This window comes from Salvia miltiorrhiza, chromosome 8, assembly GCF_028751815.1.
Source record: "Salvia miltiorrhiza cultivar Shanhuang (shh) chromosome 8, IMPLAD_Smil_shh, whole genome shotgun sequence".
Classification (NCBI taxonomy): Eukaryota; Viridiplantae; Streptophyta; class Magnoliopsida; order Lamiales; family Lamiaceae; genus Salvia; species Salvia miltiorrhiza.
Genome location: NC_080394.1, coordinates 55652615 through 55667919, shown reverse-complemented (window position 1 = coordinate 55667919; position 15305 = coordinate 55652615). Strand labels below are relative to the sequence as shown.

General features: G+C 39.8%; 3 protein-coding genes across 3 annotated transcripts; all 3 read left to right on the top strand.

The window, feature by feature from the left end:
• The first annotated feature begins 5679 nt into the window (after positions 1 to 5679).
• On the top strand, positions 5680 to 6666 carry LOC130998739 (putative late blight resistance protein homolog R1C-3). The gene is made up of 2 exons (XM_057924148.1): positions 5680 to 6019; positions 6143 to 6666. The coding sequence occupies exons 1-2, from the start codon at positions 5680 to 5682 to the stop codon at positions 6664 to 6666; spliced, it is 864 nt and encodes a 287-aa protein (XP_057780131.1).
• LOC130999366 (uncharacterized) lies at positions 6105 to 9715 on the top strand. Its single transcript, XM_057924894.1, has 2 exons — positions 6105 to 6651; positions 7972 to 9715. Exon 2 carries the CDS (start codon positions 8237 to 8239, stop codon positions 9005 to 9007), a length of 771 nt encoding a protein of 256 aa, XP_057780877.1. The 5' UTR covers positions 6105 to 6651; positions 7972 to 8236; the 3' UTR covers positions 9008 to 9715.
• A 1488-nt stretch (positions 9716 to 11203) lies between these two features.
• On the top strand, positions 11204 to 13711 carry LOC130999351 (pentatricopeptide repeat-containing protein At1g63330-like). Its single transcript, XM_057924876.1, has 2 exons — positions 11204 to 13162; positions 13436 to 13711. Exons 1-2 carry the CDS (start codon positions 11320 to 11322, stop codon positions 13501 to 13503), a joined length of 1911 nt encoding a protein of 636 aa, XP_057780859.1. The 5' UTR covers positions 11204 to 11319; the 3' UTR covers positions 13504 to 13711.
• Positions 13712 to 15305: the final 1594 nt, after the last annotated feature.

The window sequence follows — 15305 nt, the reverse complement described above, 5'->3', positions numbered from 1 at the left end:
AGCAACAGCAGGAGCGTGACAGCAGCAGTGACTTCCCTGGGAGCAGCTGCGCCGCGGCGACGTTCTAGCTCCAGCTGTAGAAACACGAGCAGCAGGGGGGCCAAGCTTCGGCTCAGTCCCGTTTCCTTTTCTAAGCGCACAGCAACGTGCACCACAACTTACTCCGGTAGCTCCACGCACCCACGACACCCTTGACCCTCTCCGGCGGCTCCTCACAGTAGCTGCGTCGGGAAGACACGAAACAGAGGGAGAACAAGCAAGACACGAAGCTTCTTGTTCGATCCACGTGAGGAAGGCGAATGGAGAGATAGAGAACACGGTTCGCTCGATCACACAAGAACAGCGACAACTATCGTCTTCTCTCTCACACTCAACTGCACTTCTCACTCTTTTCTCAAACTCACGCTGCCTCTCTCTGCACACACTTTTCCCTCTCTTAGCAATTAGGGCTAAGGGGCTTAAGTAGGCTAGGATATGGGCCTGCCAGGATGGGCTTTGGTGTGTGGGTTTGGGCTTCCATGGAGTTGGGCCAAATAAGACTAACAATCTCCACCTTTGGCCCAATCGTGGTGCACAAACGAGAAGGACAATGGGATTCATCATTGCCGAGATCCCTGTAAAATCACACAGACAATACAAGGGAAACAAGTGAGCAAACACAAAGTAAGCTCCGATCACACAGATCACCGTGTAAACTAACCGTGTCCAAACACCTGCAAATCACACAAGATAAAGCAACCAGTAGAACACACATAGAACACATAGATCACTAAGATCTAACAATCCTAAAAGACCACACAGATCACGAAGGACAGACTCAACACACAGTTGGACAATCACAAAGATCAAACCTGTAAAGTCACAAAGACATCACAAGCAAACTAAACGGGCAACACAATGCTCAAACACAAATGTTCAGGTCACATAAACTAAGAGGGGTGAACAACTCCACCTCAAAGTGAGCAGTATCATAAGACAGACTAAAACACACGCCAATCCAAGTCTTTTTCAACTTGGGTGTCATCCACACAGTTAGACACAACAGTAACAGGATCAGCAAGGCACACATACATGTTATCACGTTTTTCAGCTGTGAAAACAATCAAGGATCCTCTCACAATCTCCATAAGACCCTTTCCCCACCTACCTTCTAACCCATCACTCTCTAAGGCGGAACAAGACAGGAGGTTAAAACACAAATCAGGCACATACCTAACATGCTTCAAAGTGAAAACATATCCAGACTCAAACTTAAGACGCACATCACCAATGCCAACAACATGACATTTTGCACCATTAGCCATAGACACACAGCCATTACTAACAGTCTGAAAGTTTGAAAACAGATTCTTACACGGCGACATATGAAAAGAGCAACCAGAATCTACACGCCATTCACTTTCACACAGACAATCAGAATGCATAGATTTCAACAGGTTGTTATCACATGCTCCAACCACCGAAAATAAATCACCCATGTTATCACTACAAGAAGCCAAATTAGCATGCTCATTTTGCAAATCACCATCAGACTCTGACTCACCATCTGAACTAGAACTACAACTAGAACTAGAACTAGGGCAATCTTTAGCAAAATGACCTGGTTTACCACAGTTATAACACTTCTTAGTCCTTGTCTTATAAGACTTTTTCTTCTTTTTCTTAGAGTCATCATTATCTTGGTTACTAGCATGCTTTTGAGGCCTAAATTGATTTCTCTCTCTCACATGCATAACCTTCATCTCGGATTCCCTCCCAACATTATGCTTCAAATCAAGTTCCTTGCTTTTCAAAGCATTCACAACAGTATCATAAGTCACGTTGTCTCTACCATACTTAATAGCAGACTTGACATCACTGTAAGACTCAGGAATAGCATTCAACAGCACAATAGGGGCATAATCATCAATGTGTTCATCGCCAGTCAATTTAATGTCTTGCACAAGTTTTGAAAACACATCCAAATTTTCGTCTACATCCTTAGACAAATCAAGTTCAAACTGGAAAAATCTTTCGAGTAAAAACAATTTGGATGGTAGCGACTTTTCAGTGTAAAGCTCTTCCAATTTACACCACAAATCTTTAGCAGAATCACATACTCCTACTTTTCTAAGCACACAATCAGATAAGTTGAGTATGATAGAGGACAATGCAAGTTCATTCATATCAGATTTCTTTTCTTCAGTCTCAGTATCAGCATATGAATGATCAACAGCCTTAAACACATGTTGCTGAATTAAAATGCACTTCATCTTCTGCTTCCAGATACTAAAATCGGATTTTCCATCAAAAGGAGCCATACCAAAGAAAGACGCCATACCAAGCTATCACAGCAAGACACAACAAAGCTAAACACCGAGATAAAAAACACTAAGATGCCTTCACAGAATCACAAATGCAGCGGAAAAAACACAAAACAGAGCAGATTCACGAGGCAAACAACAATTTTCAGATTAATAAGATAAAAGCACACAGCTTAAATCAAATTACTCCCAAATCAAAACGCACATTGGGAAACAGCAGCAAACCCAAGCCTAAACTGCACCACTCGGCAGTTTTCTAAATATAAGACAACGGGGGAGGTTTCGCCACTTTACCTGAGCGAGGTCCTAAGATCAGAACCTCGACTTACCAAAAGCGATTTGAATCGCGGCGTTCCGATGCAGCAGGGCAGGGACGCGACGACGTACCAACCGTGGCTCTGATACCACTGTTGGGTATTATTGCGGCACGTCGTCGTCCACGTGCTCGTTAGCACGAAGCCAACGAGCTCTTCAAGCTTTGGAGGGAGAGAGCAGCAGCAACAGCAGGAGCGTGACAGCAGCAGTGACTTCCCTGGGAGCAGCTGCGCCGCGGCGACGTTCTAGCTCCAGCTGTAGAAACACGAGCAGCAGGGGGGCCAAGCTTCGGCTCAGTCCCGTTTCCTTTTCTAAGCGCACAGCAACGTGCACCACAACTTACTCCGGTAGCTCCACGCACCCACGACACCCTTGACCCTCTCCGGCGGCTCCTCACAGTAGCTGCGTCGGGAAGACACGAAACAGAGGGAGAACAAGCAAGACACGAAGCTTCTTGTTCGATCCACGTGAGGAAGGCGAATGGAGAGATAGAGAACACGGTTCGCTCGATCACACAAGAACAGCGACAACTATCGTCTTCTCTCTCACACTCAACTGCACTTCTCACTCTTTTCTCAAACTCACGCTGCCTCTCTCTGCACACACTTTTCCCTCTCTTAGCAATTAGGGCTAAGGGGCTTAAGTAGGCTAGGATATGGGCCTGCCAGGATGGGCTTTGGTGTGTGGGTTTGGGCTTCCATGGAGTTGGGCCAAATAAGACTAACAGAAATGACACTAATACTTGGCATCCGAACAGGATAATCTAGTTGGATTAAGATCCGGGCAGGGTACAACGCAGATGTGTCGAAGGTTTTGTGTTCTTTCTTTCGCAACATTCTCCCACACTTGTTCCCCAAAAAATCATTATCTCCGATATTCCCTCTTTGAAGTTGCGTCCATTACGTTCTTCTTCGAAAGCAACATAAACGCAAGTGTTTCCATGGTTGGGGAACGAGAAGAACGACGGACACTAAAAATCTGATATTACTAAAATAAAGTATAAACAAATAAAAACACGATAGCATCCATATCTTCAATTACCTACTTTTAGCTTGCAAGATTGGATACAGAATGAAAACAATTTTCCAGGTGAATAATGTTATTTCTAGGATGGCAAATATTTCTAGAGTGAGATTCATCTCAAAACATATAGTTTGTGAGATTAAAGCAAGTTAATGCAATACATCAATACAGAAAAACTTCCACTTACAATCTTGTAGCTAAAAGATCACAACCGAGCCATGAAAATTAGTTGTTTTTTTGCATTTATTTCAATACCAGCAATAGAGTTGGAACAAGTTGCTAGAGCAAAAATATCAAACTGGCACACACTCTAAGTCGCCTTCTTACGGGCTTCCTCTCGCCTAACTGCTCTATCATAGATCTCGTAGCAACATCCTGAGCAAAAGCAAACACAAGAGAAGTGAGAGTAGAGAAGTGAGATACTCTGCTAAAGGACAACAAGCTAGATTACCCTAACAGTCACAGTTTACAATTTGATCTTTATCATATAAATCTTTTCAACAATCGGATCCACAAAACAATGATGATATACGAAATCGGATTAGAACTCAAAGGTTCTCACAACATGAAACCAACTTAAGAGTTGAGAGATTTATTTAAATGTTTGGGCCCGATTTATTTTATTAAATCTGGGCTATTCTCCTTTTTTGTTAATTGAAATGGGCTGTTTTAATTAAATCATGTGGGCTGCGGTTTTATTTTATTTTTAAAAAGGGCCTTTTTTGGTTTAATTGGGCCGTGCATATTCATGCTCAAATGGGCTACCTTGATTATTTAATTAAACCATCATTAGTTTAATTAATTATTTTAAAGAGTGATGCATAATAATAATATATTGTATTTATTATTATGTGCATATTTTAAGCAATTATTTATCATATGTTTCAAGCATGACATTAAATTGTATTTACATTATGCAATAAAAGTATTTATGGTTTAATTGGTTTTAATTATAAATTCAATTATTAAAGAAAATCGAGTAAGGATATTGTTGGTGTCCTTAACTCAAGAGTTTTAGTTTTAAAAACCCGGCGTGATGAATCGTATAATATGAATTACTTCACTATGACTTAACATTAGATTCAGGAAACCTATTAAGAATGTAGATTTTTTGTAGGCTTTGTGGGTCGTCAGAACTAGCGCTACTATTCCGATTCAAAGTTAAGATTAAACGACATGAAAATGACAACAAGCTTACAACTTGATCCACAAGCATTTCTAGCAACCATTTTAGAAGACTAGGTGATCAAGTTAATTAAATTAGTCAAGTTGTTAGTGAGTGAAGATGGGTACACAAATTAGTCAAATTGTTATTAAAAATAGGTTATGATATATTTTTGTGAATTGACGAAAATGACAAATTAGATCTTATTTTTAATTTTATAAAACATAAGGAAACTAAAAATGAAATTTAAAAGGATGATTCAGTATCAATAAAGAGATTGTGGAGCACATAATATATTCGGATTTTTTAGTAAAGGAAAATAAACTTTTTTTTTTGAAAGAAAAGGAAAAGAAACCTTAATAATGAGATAATGCTAAAAGAAGTTTAATAATGAGGCTGTGGATCACAAAATAAAACGACTTGATTACTTATTTTTCTTACCAGATTACGTCAATCGTCGTTCAGATTCCTCAAATTTCAACAAAATTCGACTTTGATTTGAGATGGCAGCTTATGCAGCTCTGGTTTCTGTGATGAACATTATTGAGCAGATGATGAGCCATCCTCGCCTTTCAACTGTATTCGACAAGAAACAGATTGAATCCCTTGGGGAAAAGGTTGATGCCTTGCTCGACTTGATAACCAACCCTACTATTGATGGAGGTAGCAAAGAAGCATCAGATCTGGAGAAACAAATCGCATCTGCAGCTCACGCAGCTGAAGATGTGATTGAATCACACATTGTCGATCAAATTCATGCTGGATCCAGTCAAGGATGCTCGTTGTTGGATCTGCACCAAATAATTGAAGAAATGGATGGTATCATGAGAAAAGGGATTGCGAGTGAGAGAGGAGCAAGCTGCACATGGTGACATGGATGTTGTGGAGGAGAAACAACCTCTCACCACCACCACCGGAAAGGCTTCTCCGGTGGGACTCAAAGACGACGTGATCCACATCATGGACAAGCTCACCATACATCAACCCAAGCAGCAAATCATCTCGGTTGTTGGGATGGGCGGCACAGGTAAGACCACGCTTGCTCTAAATGTTTATGAAAACCCATTCGTCAAGGAACACTTTCACATTCGTGCTTGGGCTATTGTATCTAAACAATACAGTGCAAAAGAAATCTTTTCAAAACTTCTCTCTAGCATAGGGCAAAGTGGAAGTGAAACTGATTTAGGGCTAAAGTTGCATCAGAGTTTATGGGGTAGAAGATATTTGATTTAGGGCTAAAGTTGCTTCACCATGAAACCTTTAGATGAGGATCAAAGTTGGGTGTTGTTTTGCAGAAGCGCTTTCCTTCAAGAACATTGCCCTTATCATTAACTAGAAAGTGTGGGAAATGAGATTATTAGATTGTGCAGAGGACTACCCTTGTCAATTGTTGTGATTGGAGGGTTTCTTCTCAAATCACCTAAGACTGTAGGATTCTGGGAGGATGTTGCCAAGAATATAAAATCAATCCCCAATTCAACAGAAAAGCAAGAGATCTTAGATGTGTTATTTTTAAGCTATAGTCACTTGCCCCCTCATCTGAAACCATGTTTTCTTTATATGGGGATTTTTCGGGAGGACCGTGAGATTCGTGCATCCCGAATCATCAAACTTTGGGTTGCTGAAGGATTTATCAAACCGAAGAGAGCTCAAATGTTAGAAGAGATTGCAGAGGGGTACTTGAATGACTTAGTCGACAGGAATCTTGTTCTTGTTGGCAGACATCGATCTAATGGGAAGATTAGGTCTTGTCGACTTCATGATCTGATAAGAGATCTGTGCTTGAAAGTCTCTGAGAAAGACAAGTTCTTCTATGCCAAAAGGGCACCCGACAACATGACAAAGGTGAAGGAATATTAAATTGAATTAACGTTCCGTTTGCCCGATGATCGTTTCTTGGTTATCATTAATTTATCATACAACGATTAATCTTAAACATGCTCCTATGAATTTAACAGCTGCACATAGGTGTTAGAAATACTTACTTGTAAAACGGATGCAGAGGTCGTTGATGATCGTGTCAAAAGACTCCAGTTCTGATCTTCTGAACTGTTCGGCTCAGCTTTCACCGTTGGATGGACAACGAGCTATGAAAGTCCCAAGCTAGAAATCTCCTACACGTTCTTGCGCCTCCTACAGCTCTCAAAACCCTAATAATTATCAGTGTGTGTTTCCTGAGAGCTGACAGCTGTATTTAAATAGAAAATACAGGGAGGGGGCGCATACTAGGGGTGTTGGGCGATTTCTAGCCCTACATGGGCTAGGAGACATTGGGCCAGTCCAGGGACCAGATACAAGGAATAAAGATGGGCCTCAAATAAATTAATTTATCTATGGTCAGCCCAGACCATAATTAATTTATAAATATCAGTTCATTACACTAGAGAACCGATATTGACTTACCCCTTTATTGCCGGTGTTGAGTCGGGGCTTGTATTTAGACTTATTAAATCCTCGTATTTAAAATATCCGACATCCATTAATTAATTAGAGCTCTGACAGCCTTAATTAATTAATCTATTTGTAATCCTTAAGCAGTACCACTCAAACCTTATTATTGCGCCTGAACTTAATCAACCTGTAGGGTTTAACGCAATAAACATTATTGAGCTCCTTAAGGGGATGTCATTATCCTCTATCGGATACGAGTACTAATACAGATAATCAAATATCATATATCAACCGCTATCACCCAAGATACAGAGTACTCAAGTTACTATATAACTCTCACTCATAGTAAATCAAAGTGATAAACGAATCAACATATATATCTGAAATCTTATTAGTATTAAGATCATATAAATTACCGAGATCTTGATTCTTCACTTAAGTCAGATAGAAGAATACATCTCACTGTGGTCCTATTAATACGTTATGACGTACCAGTATAGATAAGTAGTCAAGACAAGCTACTTTCATCTATACCGCAGCCTAAACCAATAACTTGTCCTAGAGTTATTTCGGCTGTGATTATATTATATCTCTTAAGGTTATTCCAATTATACGGTCTTCTGTGATCTACAACACACCATATAATCTACTTATATAGAGATAAAGAACATACATATGCAATCATGAACACAATCAGATAGGAGATAAAATACAGGAATCAATGTATACAAGCATAAAAAAGTTCTTGCTTTCAGTATACAAATCCAACAAAAGGAGCGTCGCTTCATATGTCATGACTTCATCAAGAGTGCTGATGGTCTGAAGTCAGCGCACCTTCTTCGTTCTCTGGTATGCAGAGGGTTCAAGCTGCCGGTTGTGTTTAAGTTGTTGAGAGTTTTGAGTATGGCTAGCGACTGTTCCGTGGAAGATATATTACAGAACTTGAACTTGCGGTGCCTTACTTTCCAGCCTTCGTACTCCTTGGTGAGGCTTCCTTCTTCAATATCCTTCATTTGGTACCTGCAAACATTGACAAGTGATGCGAAACTTGTCGTTGCACCAATTGAAATTTGGGCATGTGGAGTGCACACAGATTTACCTTCCCCATCCTCCTCCAAATGACTTTGTCATGGGAAACTTTCACACATTGACAAAAGCTGTAAATTTGAGGTTGAGTGAGGAGGTGTGTAAGAGAATTCCCAACACCAACAAATTGCATCTAATCTACGATGATGAGTTGGAGGGATATGATGATTGCTTGTTGGACCATCTCCACAATCTTGGCAGCCTACGTAAACTTCAATCACTAAAGCTAGTAGTTTCCACCTTTCCTAACCGATCCTCATGCAATGCAGATCGGCTCAAGTGTGCATTTCCGATATCTCTGAAGAAGCTGTCACTGGAAAACTGCAGTCTTGATTGGAATGATCTAACAATCATCGGTTCTTTGCCCCAATTAGAAGTTCTCAAGCTAGTGGATTCCGTCAAGGGACGAAACTGGCGTCCGGTTAACGGGGAGTTTCGCCGCCTTACATTCTTGAGCATTGTTGGTTGTGTTCTGAGATGTTGGGATGGAGAGAGCTCCCATTTCCCAGTTCTGAAGAAGCTTATGCTTAAGAGATTGAAGCAGTTGGAAGAGATCCCTTTGGATATTGGGGAAATTCCGACGCTTGAAATCATCAGTATGGTTGGATGCACTGAGTCTGCTGAGATTTCGGCAATAAAAATAAAGGAAGAACAGGAGAGTCTAGGAAATGAGGGCCTTCTAGTTCAAATGTCATCATGGAAAGATATCTTTACATGGGATTGACCGTGAGTTGATCAAGTAAGTTTTTTTATTCTTGAAAGTCTTATCTTTACTATTCTCGATAATGTATTCGTTTCAGTTGATTTGTGGTACTCTACTGGTATGCTAGTTTTCTTGTTCTCGCCTTCTGAGTACTTAAGTAAGCCAACATTGTGATGTCCCCATTATAATGTCGATGTGTATTGAATCTATGAGGCCTTAATTGTTTATCAGAGGAGGAGAAGCCTATACATCATAAGCATGGCTTTGCCTTGGAAAAGATCTTCTGCATAATTCATGGGTTTTATTTTCATCTTGGCTAAAATTCTGCTGCCTTTCATTATATCATGACTAGTATCACCTTAGTTTCTCAATTAAATTCCAAAATAATCACTGCAGAAGATTTGAGAATTCGAGATCTAAACTTCTCACTCCTGATAACTGATGATGTAGGGTGCCAGTATCATGTTACTATATGTCTATATGCACACATTTGGAAGTCGTAATGCTTAGTTTCATGCACATTGTTTTTTCATCATTTTGCTCTGAGGTAGATTTTGTCCATGCTGTAATATGGAAGACATCTTTGAGGATTACAGAAATTGATCGATTCAATATTAGGATTATTATGATTTTTATTTTAATGTTTAATTAGCTTAGAATTTATTTTGTAAAATAATATGGATCTGGGTCTGGACCCGAGATCCAGTGGATCTCATGGATCTGGGTCTGGATCTCATTTTTTTTGGATCCAATGGATCTGAACCGGATCTAGATCTAAGTAAAAAAACATGGATCTGGATCTGGACCAAGCAGGATCCGGTCCAGATCCAGCCCATTGCCATCCCTACCTAACACAAGCACCAAAAGGCCTGCAATTACAATACGTTGAGCTCGAATGTGTTTGTCATTTCCCTTCTTTGCAGTCTAGATCATGGTTGTGCTTCAAGAAGACAACATTTGACTCGGAAATCTTGAAGTATTCCCCAACCCAAAAGTTTATCTTCTCCATGCAGTTTACATGTTGAAATTGAGAAGATGGTGGAATTGGTTGAGAATCAACCCATTGAAAAAAGTCACACTACAACAAAATTCGAATAATTAAGACAAGCTTACAATAGGAGGTGAAGAACAAATTCAAATTCGAATAATTAAGACAACCACATACCGAGCCATAAGCACAACAGAAAAATTCACGCCCATGATTCCTGCTGGTCCTCGAAATCGATTTTTTGATCGGAGTTTTACAATAGCACTCCAGTGAGTTCATGCCTGACTGAACTTGGCCGGAAGTCGCAGAAGAAGTCGACATTTGCGCCTATTTGGTGAGGTTGGTGAGGAACCCTAATTCTGATTTAAATGTGAGGAAATGAGGTAATTTTGTGATATTTAAACCTAATTCTACGATTTAGAAGGAAACGACGTCGTTTTACTCTTTTCAAAACGACGCCATCTAAGTAATTTTCCGGTGATTTACATGGCATGTGCCCGACTGCCACATAGGCGCCACATTAGCCTCTCCGATGGCTGGAGCTCAATTTTAAGGAAAAATTGGAAGGAATGTAAAGTTCATGTATTTTCATGCAATTAACCCTTTAATATACTCCCTCCGTCCACGAAATGAGTACCCATTTGTGGACGGCACGAGTTTTAAGAAATGTATGAAGTGTAGTGTGAATAGTTTAAGGGTCCCACTTTTTGAGTGTATTAATTAAAGAGATGTGTGGGGTACACTTACCAAAAAGGGAAATGGGTACTCATTTTGTGGACGGATGAAAAAGGAAATATGGGTACTCATTTCGTGGACGGAGGGAGTAACATATTTTTCTTTAATTAATCTCATAGTACTTCACAGGCTAAAACATAATTTGTTTAAGTTTGTAAATTATTTATTTGCAGTATTAATTTGAGCCAAACTCAAATCATAATCATATTTTAGAGGAGCTAAATGTGATTGCAAAAAATTGTCCGAAAAATCCAACACAAAAGAACAAAAAAATTCTTAAGAATTTATTAAATTGGTAGGAAATTGAGAAATACTTTAGGAAAATAACATCATAAATTATAAAGTACAGAATGAAATACGTTTTCCTCTCTTCAAATGCGATTAGTCTTTGAACGGCTGAGATTGGCTCAAATATAACCAGATCTACTTTACCCTTCTTCCCCAGCTAGCACTTCCAATTCCCCAAATCTCCGTTTCTTATCACAAAACCCTGTTTCTCGGTAGAATTTTGTCGAATTCTTCATCTAAATTCTCCACTTTTGCCATCACTTCTCCACATTATCAATCTTTTCTTCTACCCAGTTTTCATTTTGATAATGCCAGCTGCCAAATGAGGAGACACTTCTCCGCCTATCCCAGATTCGATTTTGAATCTATACGTGAACCCAATGATGCCGTCGCTCTATTTCAGGATATGATGGGAACGGAGCCGCTTCCTTCTGTTAAGCTTTTCTCGAGATTGCTGAGTGCTGTGGTCAAGCTGAAACAATACTCTGCTGCACTTCATCTGTTCGAAAAAATGCTTCAAAGGGATGCTCCTGTAAATCACTACACGTTGAGTATTGCGATTGATTGCTATTGCAGACTCAAAAGGCCTGATTTTGGGTTTGCGAACTTAGGCAGTTTTTTCAAGCGTGGGTTCGAGCCTACCGTGGTGACCTTCAACACTCTCGTGAAAGGCCTTCTGTTTGTTGAAAGGATCCCAGAGGCAGCTAAACTGTTGGGGAAGCTGTCGGCCTACCAACTGTGCGAGCCCGACGAATATACGTATAGTACTATAATTAATGGGTTATGCAAAGCTGGAGATATTCTCCAGGCGATTGATTTGCTCTGCTCATTGGAAAAAGGAAAAGGGAGCTGCAAACCCGACGTCTATGCTTACAGCGCAGTTATTGATGGTCTATGCAAGAACGGAAAGGTGGACGAAGCTCTCCAACTCTTCTCCACTTTGGGTGATAAGGGGATTTCACCCAATGTTGTGACATATAGTTCAATAATTGAAGGGTTGTGCAAGATGAAAAGAATGGACGAGGCTGAACACGTTTTGAAGAAGATGATTGCTGATCTGGTCAGCCCAAATGTGGTGACATGTAATATCTTTGTGGATGCTTGGTGCAGAGATGGAAAGGTGGAAGAGGCCGAACATATGTTGGTATCTATGAAGGAGATTGATGTTCAACCCGACATTGTCACTTATACTGCATTGATGAATGGATATTGTATGCTAGGAAAACTGGACGAAGCTGAACGCATTTTCCAATTGACACTGAGCTCTGGAATGAAGCCCGATATCATAAGCTACAATAGCTTGATGAACGGGTATTGCAAAGAGGGGCGAGTCGATGAAGTTTCACATCTTTTTAACATAATTCGCACTCAAAGATTAAAGCGCGATGTGGTTTCTTATAACATAATGCTAGAGGCCTTGTTTCGTGAAGGCAAATGCGAAGATGGCTTGAAGCTGTTCAAAGAAATGGAAGCTCTACAACTGTTTCCGAATATAAGGACTTATAGTATCTTGTTGGATGGTCTATGCAGTGCTCATCGAATCAGTGAAGCATTTTATGTGATGCATACCATGGAAGATAAAGGCATCGTTCCAGACATAGTAACATATAGTATCCTCATTGAGGGATTGTGCAACGACAACAAAGTCAGAGAAGCAAAAGATCTGTTCGACAAGCTTCCATCCAAAGGTTTGCAGCCTAATGTCATAACGTACAATATTCTCATTGGTGCACTTGGCGAAAGAGGGCAGATAAAGGAGGCTAAATATCTGTTCCATGAGCTTCCATCCAAAGGTTTGCAGCCTGACATCATAACATATACTATTCTCATTGGTGCACTTTGCAAAGAAGGGCAGATAGAGGAGGCTAAAGATCTGTTCCATGAGCTCCCATCCAAAGGTTTGCAGCCTGACGTCATAACTTATACAATCCTTATCGGTGCACTTTGTGAGGAAGGTCAGATCGAGGAGGCTAAGGATTTGATGATGCAAATGGTAAACAATGGTTGCTTGCCTAATAGTGTGACGTACAATGTTTTTGTTCAAGGTCTTCTCAAATCGAACAAGGCGCAAGATGCAATTCTGTTGTTGGAAGAGATGGTTTCAAAGGGATTCACACTTGGTGTCAACACTATTTCGATGCTGATTGAACATGTGAAAAGGGAAGGTAAAGATAGTGTTATTTTTAATAAGGTTAAGACATTTATACCAAAAGACATATTTGATTGAAATCAGAACTCCAATTTGCCTATTTACTTCACAAGCTTACTTGCTTGTACCAAACATTTGAACTTAATGGGAGTTGAACTTGAGTAACCCAATACTCCATATTTGCTTTGTTTGTTTTTTAGTTACCAAACATTAAATATTTTTTTCAAGCACATATTTATGTTACTTGTTCAATATGGTTAGCAATTGATTCAAACATACTTGTTACTAGGTGATGTCAGATTCAATTACTTAATTTGGTTTTTTGGGCCAACACTACTAGTTGATATATTTTTATGAACGTTAGCGAGCAAGTTGCACAAAACCTAACAAACTTTTATTTTAGTTACTCTTCATCAAGAATTCCCATTTTTATTGTAAGTCTGTCATTTTTCGCAGAGGAAATGAAATTGTCAATTTTGCTATGTGTTTGATTTTATATTTGGTATGAATGGTTTTCTTCCGCCAGGTTAATAAAAAAAATGTTTTTATGGTTTAAAGCAAGCGGTTTTTATTTTATAATTCACCGTGGAAGAAACGATGGTTTTAAGAATTTTTGTGGGGATGAAAGATTTGTGAGGAACAAGTGTTGGGGAACGATAACGATGGACACTAAATCTGATTTTAAATGGCTATACATTACTAAAATAAATTATAAATAAATAAGAACCTCATAGCATCCATATCTTGAATTACCTGCTGCAGATCGACCGTGCATCCAAGCTAGCTTGATTGGATACAGAATTAAAAAAAAAAAATTCCAGATAAATAATGTTATTTCTAGGATGGCATTCATGTGAGATATTTCTAGGGTGAGATTCATCACAAAACATATAGTTTCTGAGATTAAAGCCAAGTTAATGCAATAAATCAGTACAGAAAAACTTGGAAGAAGAAGAGTGTAGGATATGAGGGCCTTCAAGTTCAAATATTTCAGAAATTAAAAGGAGCCTTCATTAGATTATCTCTGTGGTCCAGAGGCAGCTAAATAAAATTATCAATTTGGTTATAAATTAGTTAGAAAATAATTTGTTTTTTAAATAGCAAAATGATGCCTGAAAATTGAGTGGCACGACAGCTCAGCATAGAGAAGAAGTAAAGCTCCTCAATTTGTAGGTCTCAGTCTGTTGGCTTCCTTTTCTGGAACCTCCAAAATCATCGGCAATGGCGGCTTTAGCAGATAAAGAAAAGTTCTTCAGTGGGAGTTTGGTATAAGCTGCGGTTCTTTGCTTATAGTCCTGCTAATTTCGCTGAGTTCGATCTTACTTCTTCAATATCCTTTGTTTAGAATCTGCAAACGTTGATCTTTCAAGGAAGGTGTGGACTAGTCGATGCACCAGCTGAAATTTGGGAGATGTCACAACTCAGGCACGTCGTGTGCAACGAAATTCGTCTCCCTGATCCTCCTCCGAGTGACCAGGAAGATGACGCTTGTGTCTTGAGAAACTTGCAAACACTTGTGCAAGTAGTGAATTTCAGATGGACGGAGGAGGCGTGCAAGAGAATTCCCAACATCAAGAAATTGCGCGTGGTTTTTGGTGATGTCTTGACAGATTACGAAGATTGCTTGTGCTTACACTATCTCCACAACCTCTGCTCTTTACAGAAGCTCGAATCACTAAACATGAGGTTCCCTTTCTGCATATCGCGATATCCAGTGGATTTGCTGAGCAAGAGGCTTGCCTTCCCCACTTGGCTAAACAAGTTGTGCTTGAGAAACTGCAGACACACTCGAGAAGATCTGGCAACGATCGGTTCGTTGCAACATCCACAAGTTCTTGAGCTTGAACACAGCTCTTTCTTGGGAGGCGAGTGGAGCACTTTCAACGGTGAGTTCCCTTGTCTCAAGTTCTTGAGAATCGACAGCTGTGATGTCGTGTGTTGGGCTTCAGACACCTCTGCTTTTCGAGTTCTTGAAAAGCTCGTTGCTCGAGATCTGTGGCAGTTGCAAGAGATCCCATCGGAGATGGAAGAGATAAGCACTCGCAAACTCATTCATTTACATCACTGCTCTGAATCTGCGGCCATTTCAGCATTGGAGATTAAGAAAGAGCAAGACAGCTTTGGGAATGATAGCCTTAAGATTTTTGTTGACACCTCTG

Bases quoted from the DNA above. Each gene is read 5' to 3' on its own strand.
- LOC130999351 (XM_057924876.1), top strand. From the start codon at position 11,320: ATGAGGAGACACTTCTCCGCCTATCCCAGATTCGATTTTGAATCTATA. The intron at 13,163-13,435 runs GTAAAGATAGTG...ACTTGTTACTAG, and splicing joins TGAACATGTGAAAAGGGAAG to GTGATGTCAGATTCAATTAC.
- LOC130998739 (XM_057924148.1), top strand. From the start codon at position 5,680: ATGGATGTTGTGGAGGAGAAACAACCTCTCACCACCACCACCGGAAAG. The intron at 6,020-6,142 runs GTAGAAGATATT...ATCATTAACTAG, and splicing joins GTTGCATCAGAGTTTATGGG to AAAGTGTGGGAAATGAGATT.
- LOC130999366 (XM_057924894.1), top strand. From the start codon at position 8,237: ATGCGAAACTTGTCGTTGCACCAATTGAAATTTGGGCATGTGGAGTGC.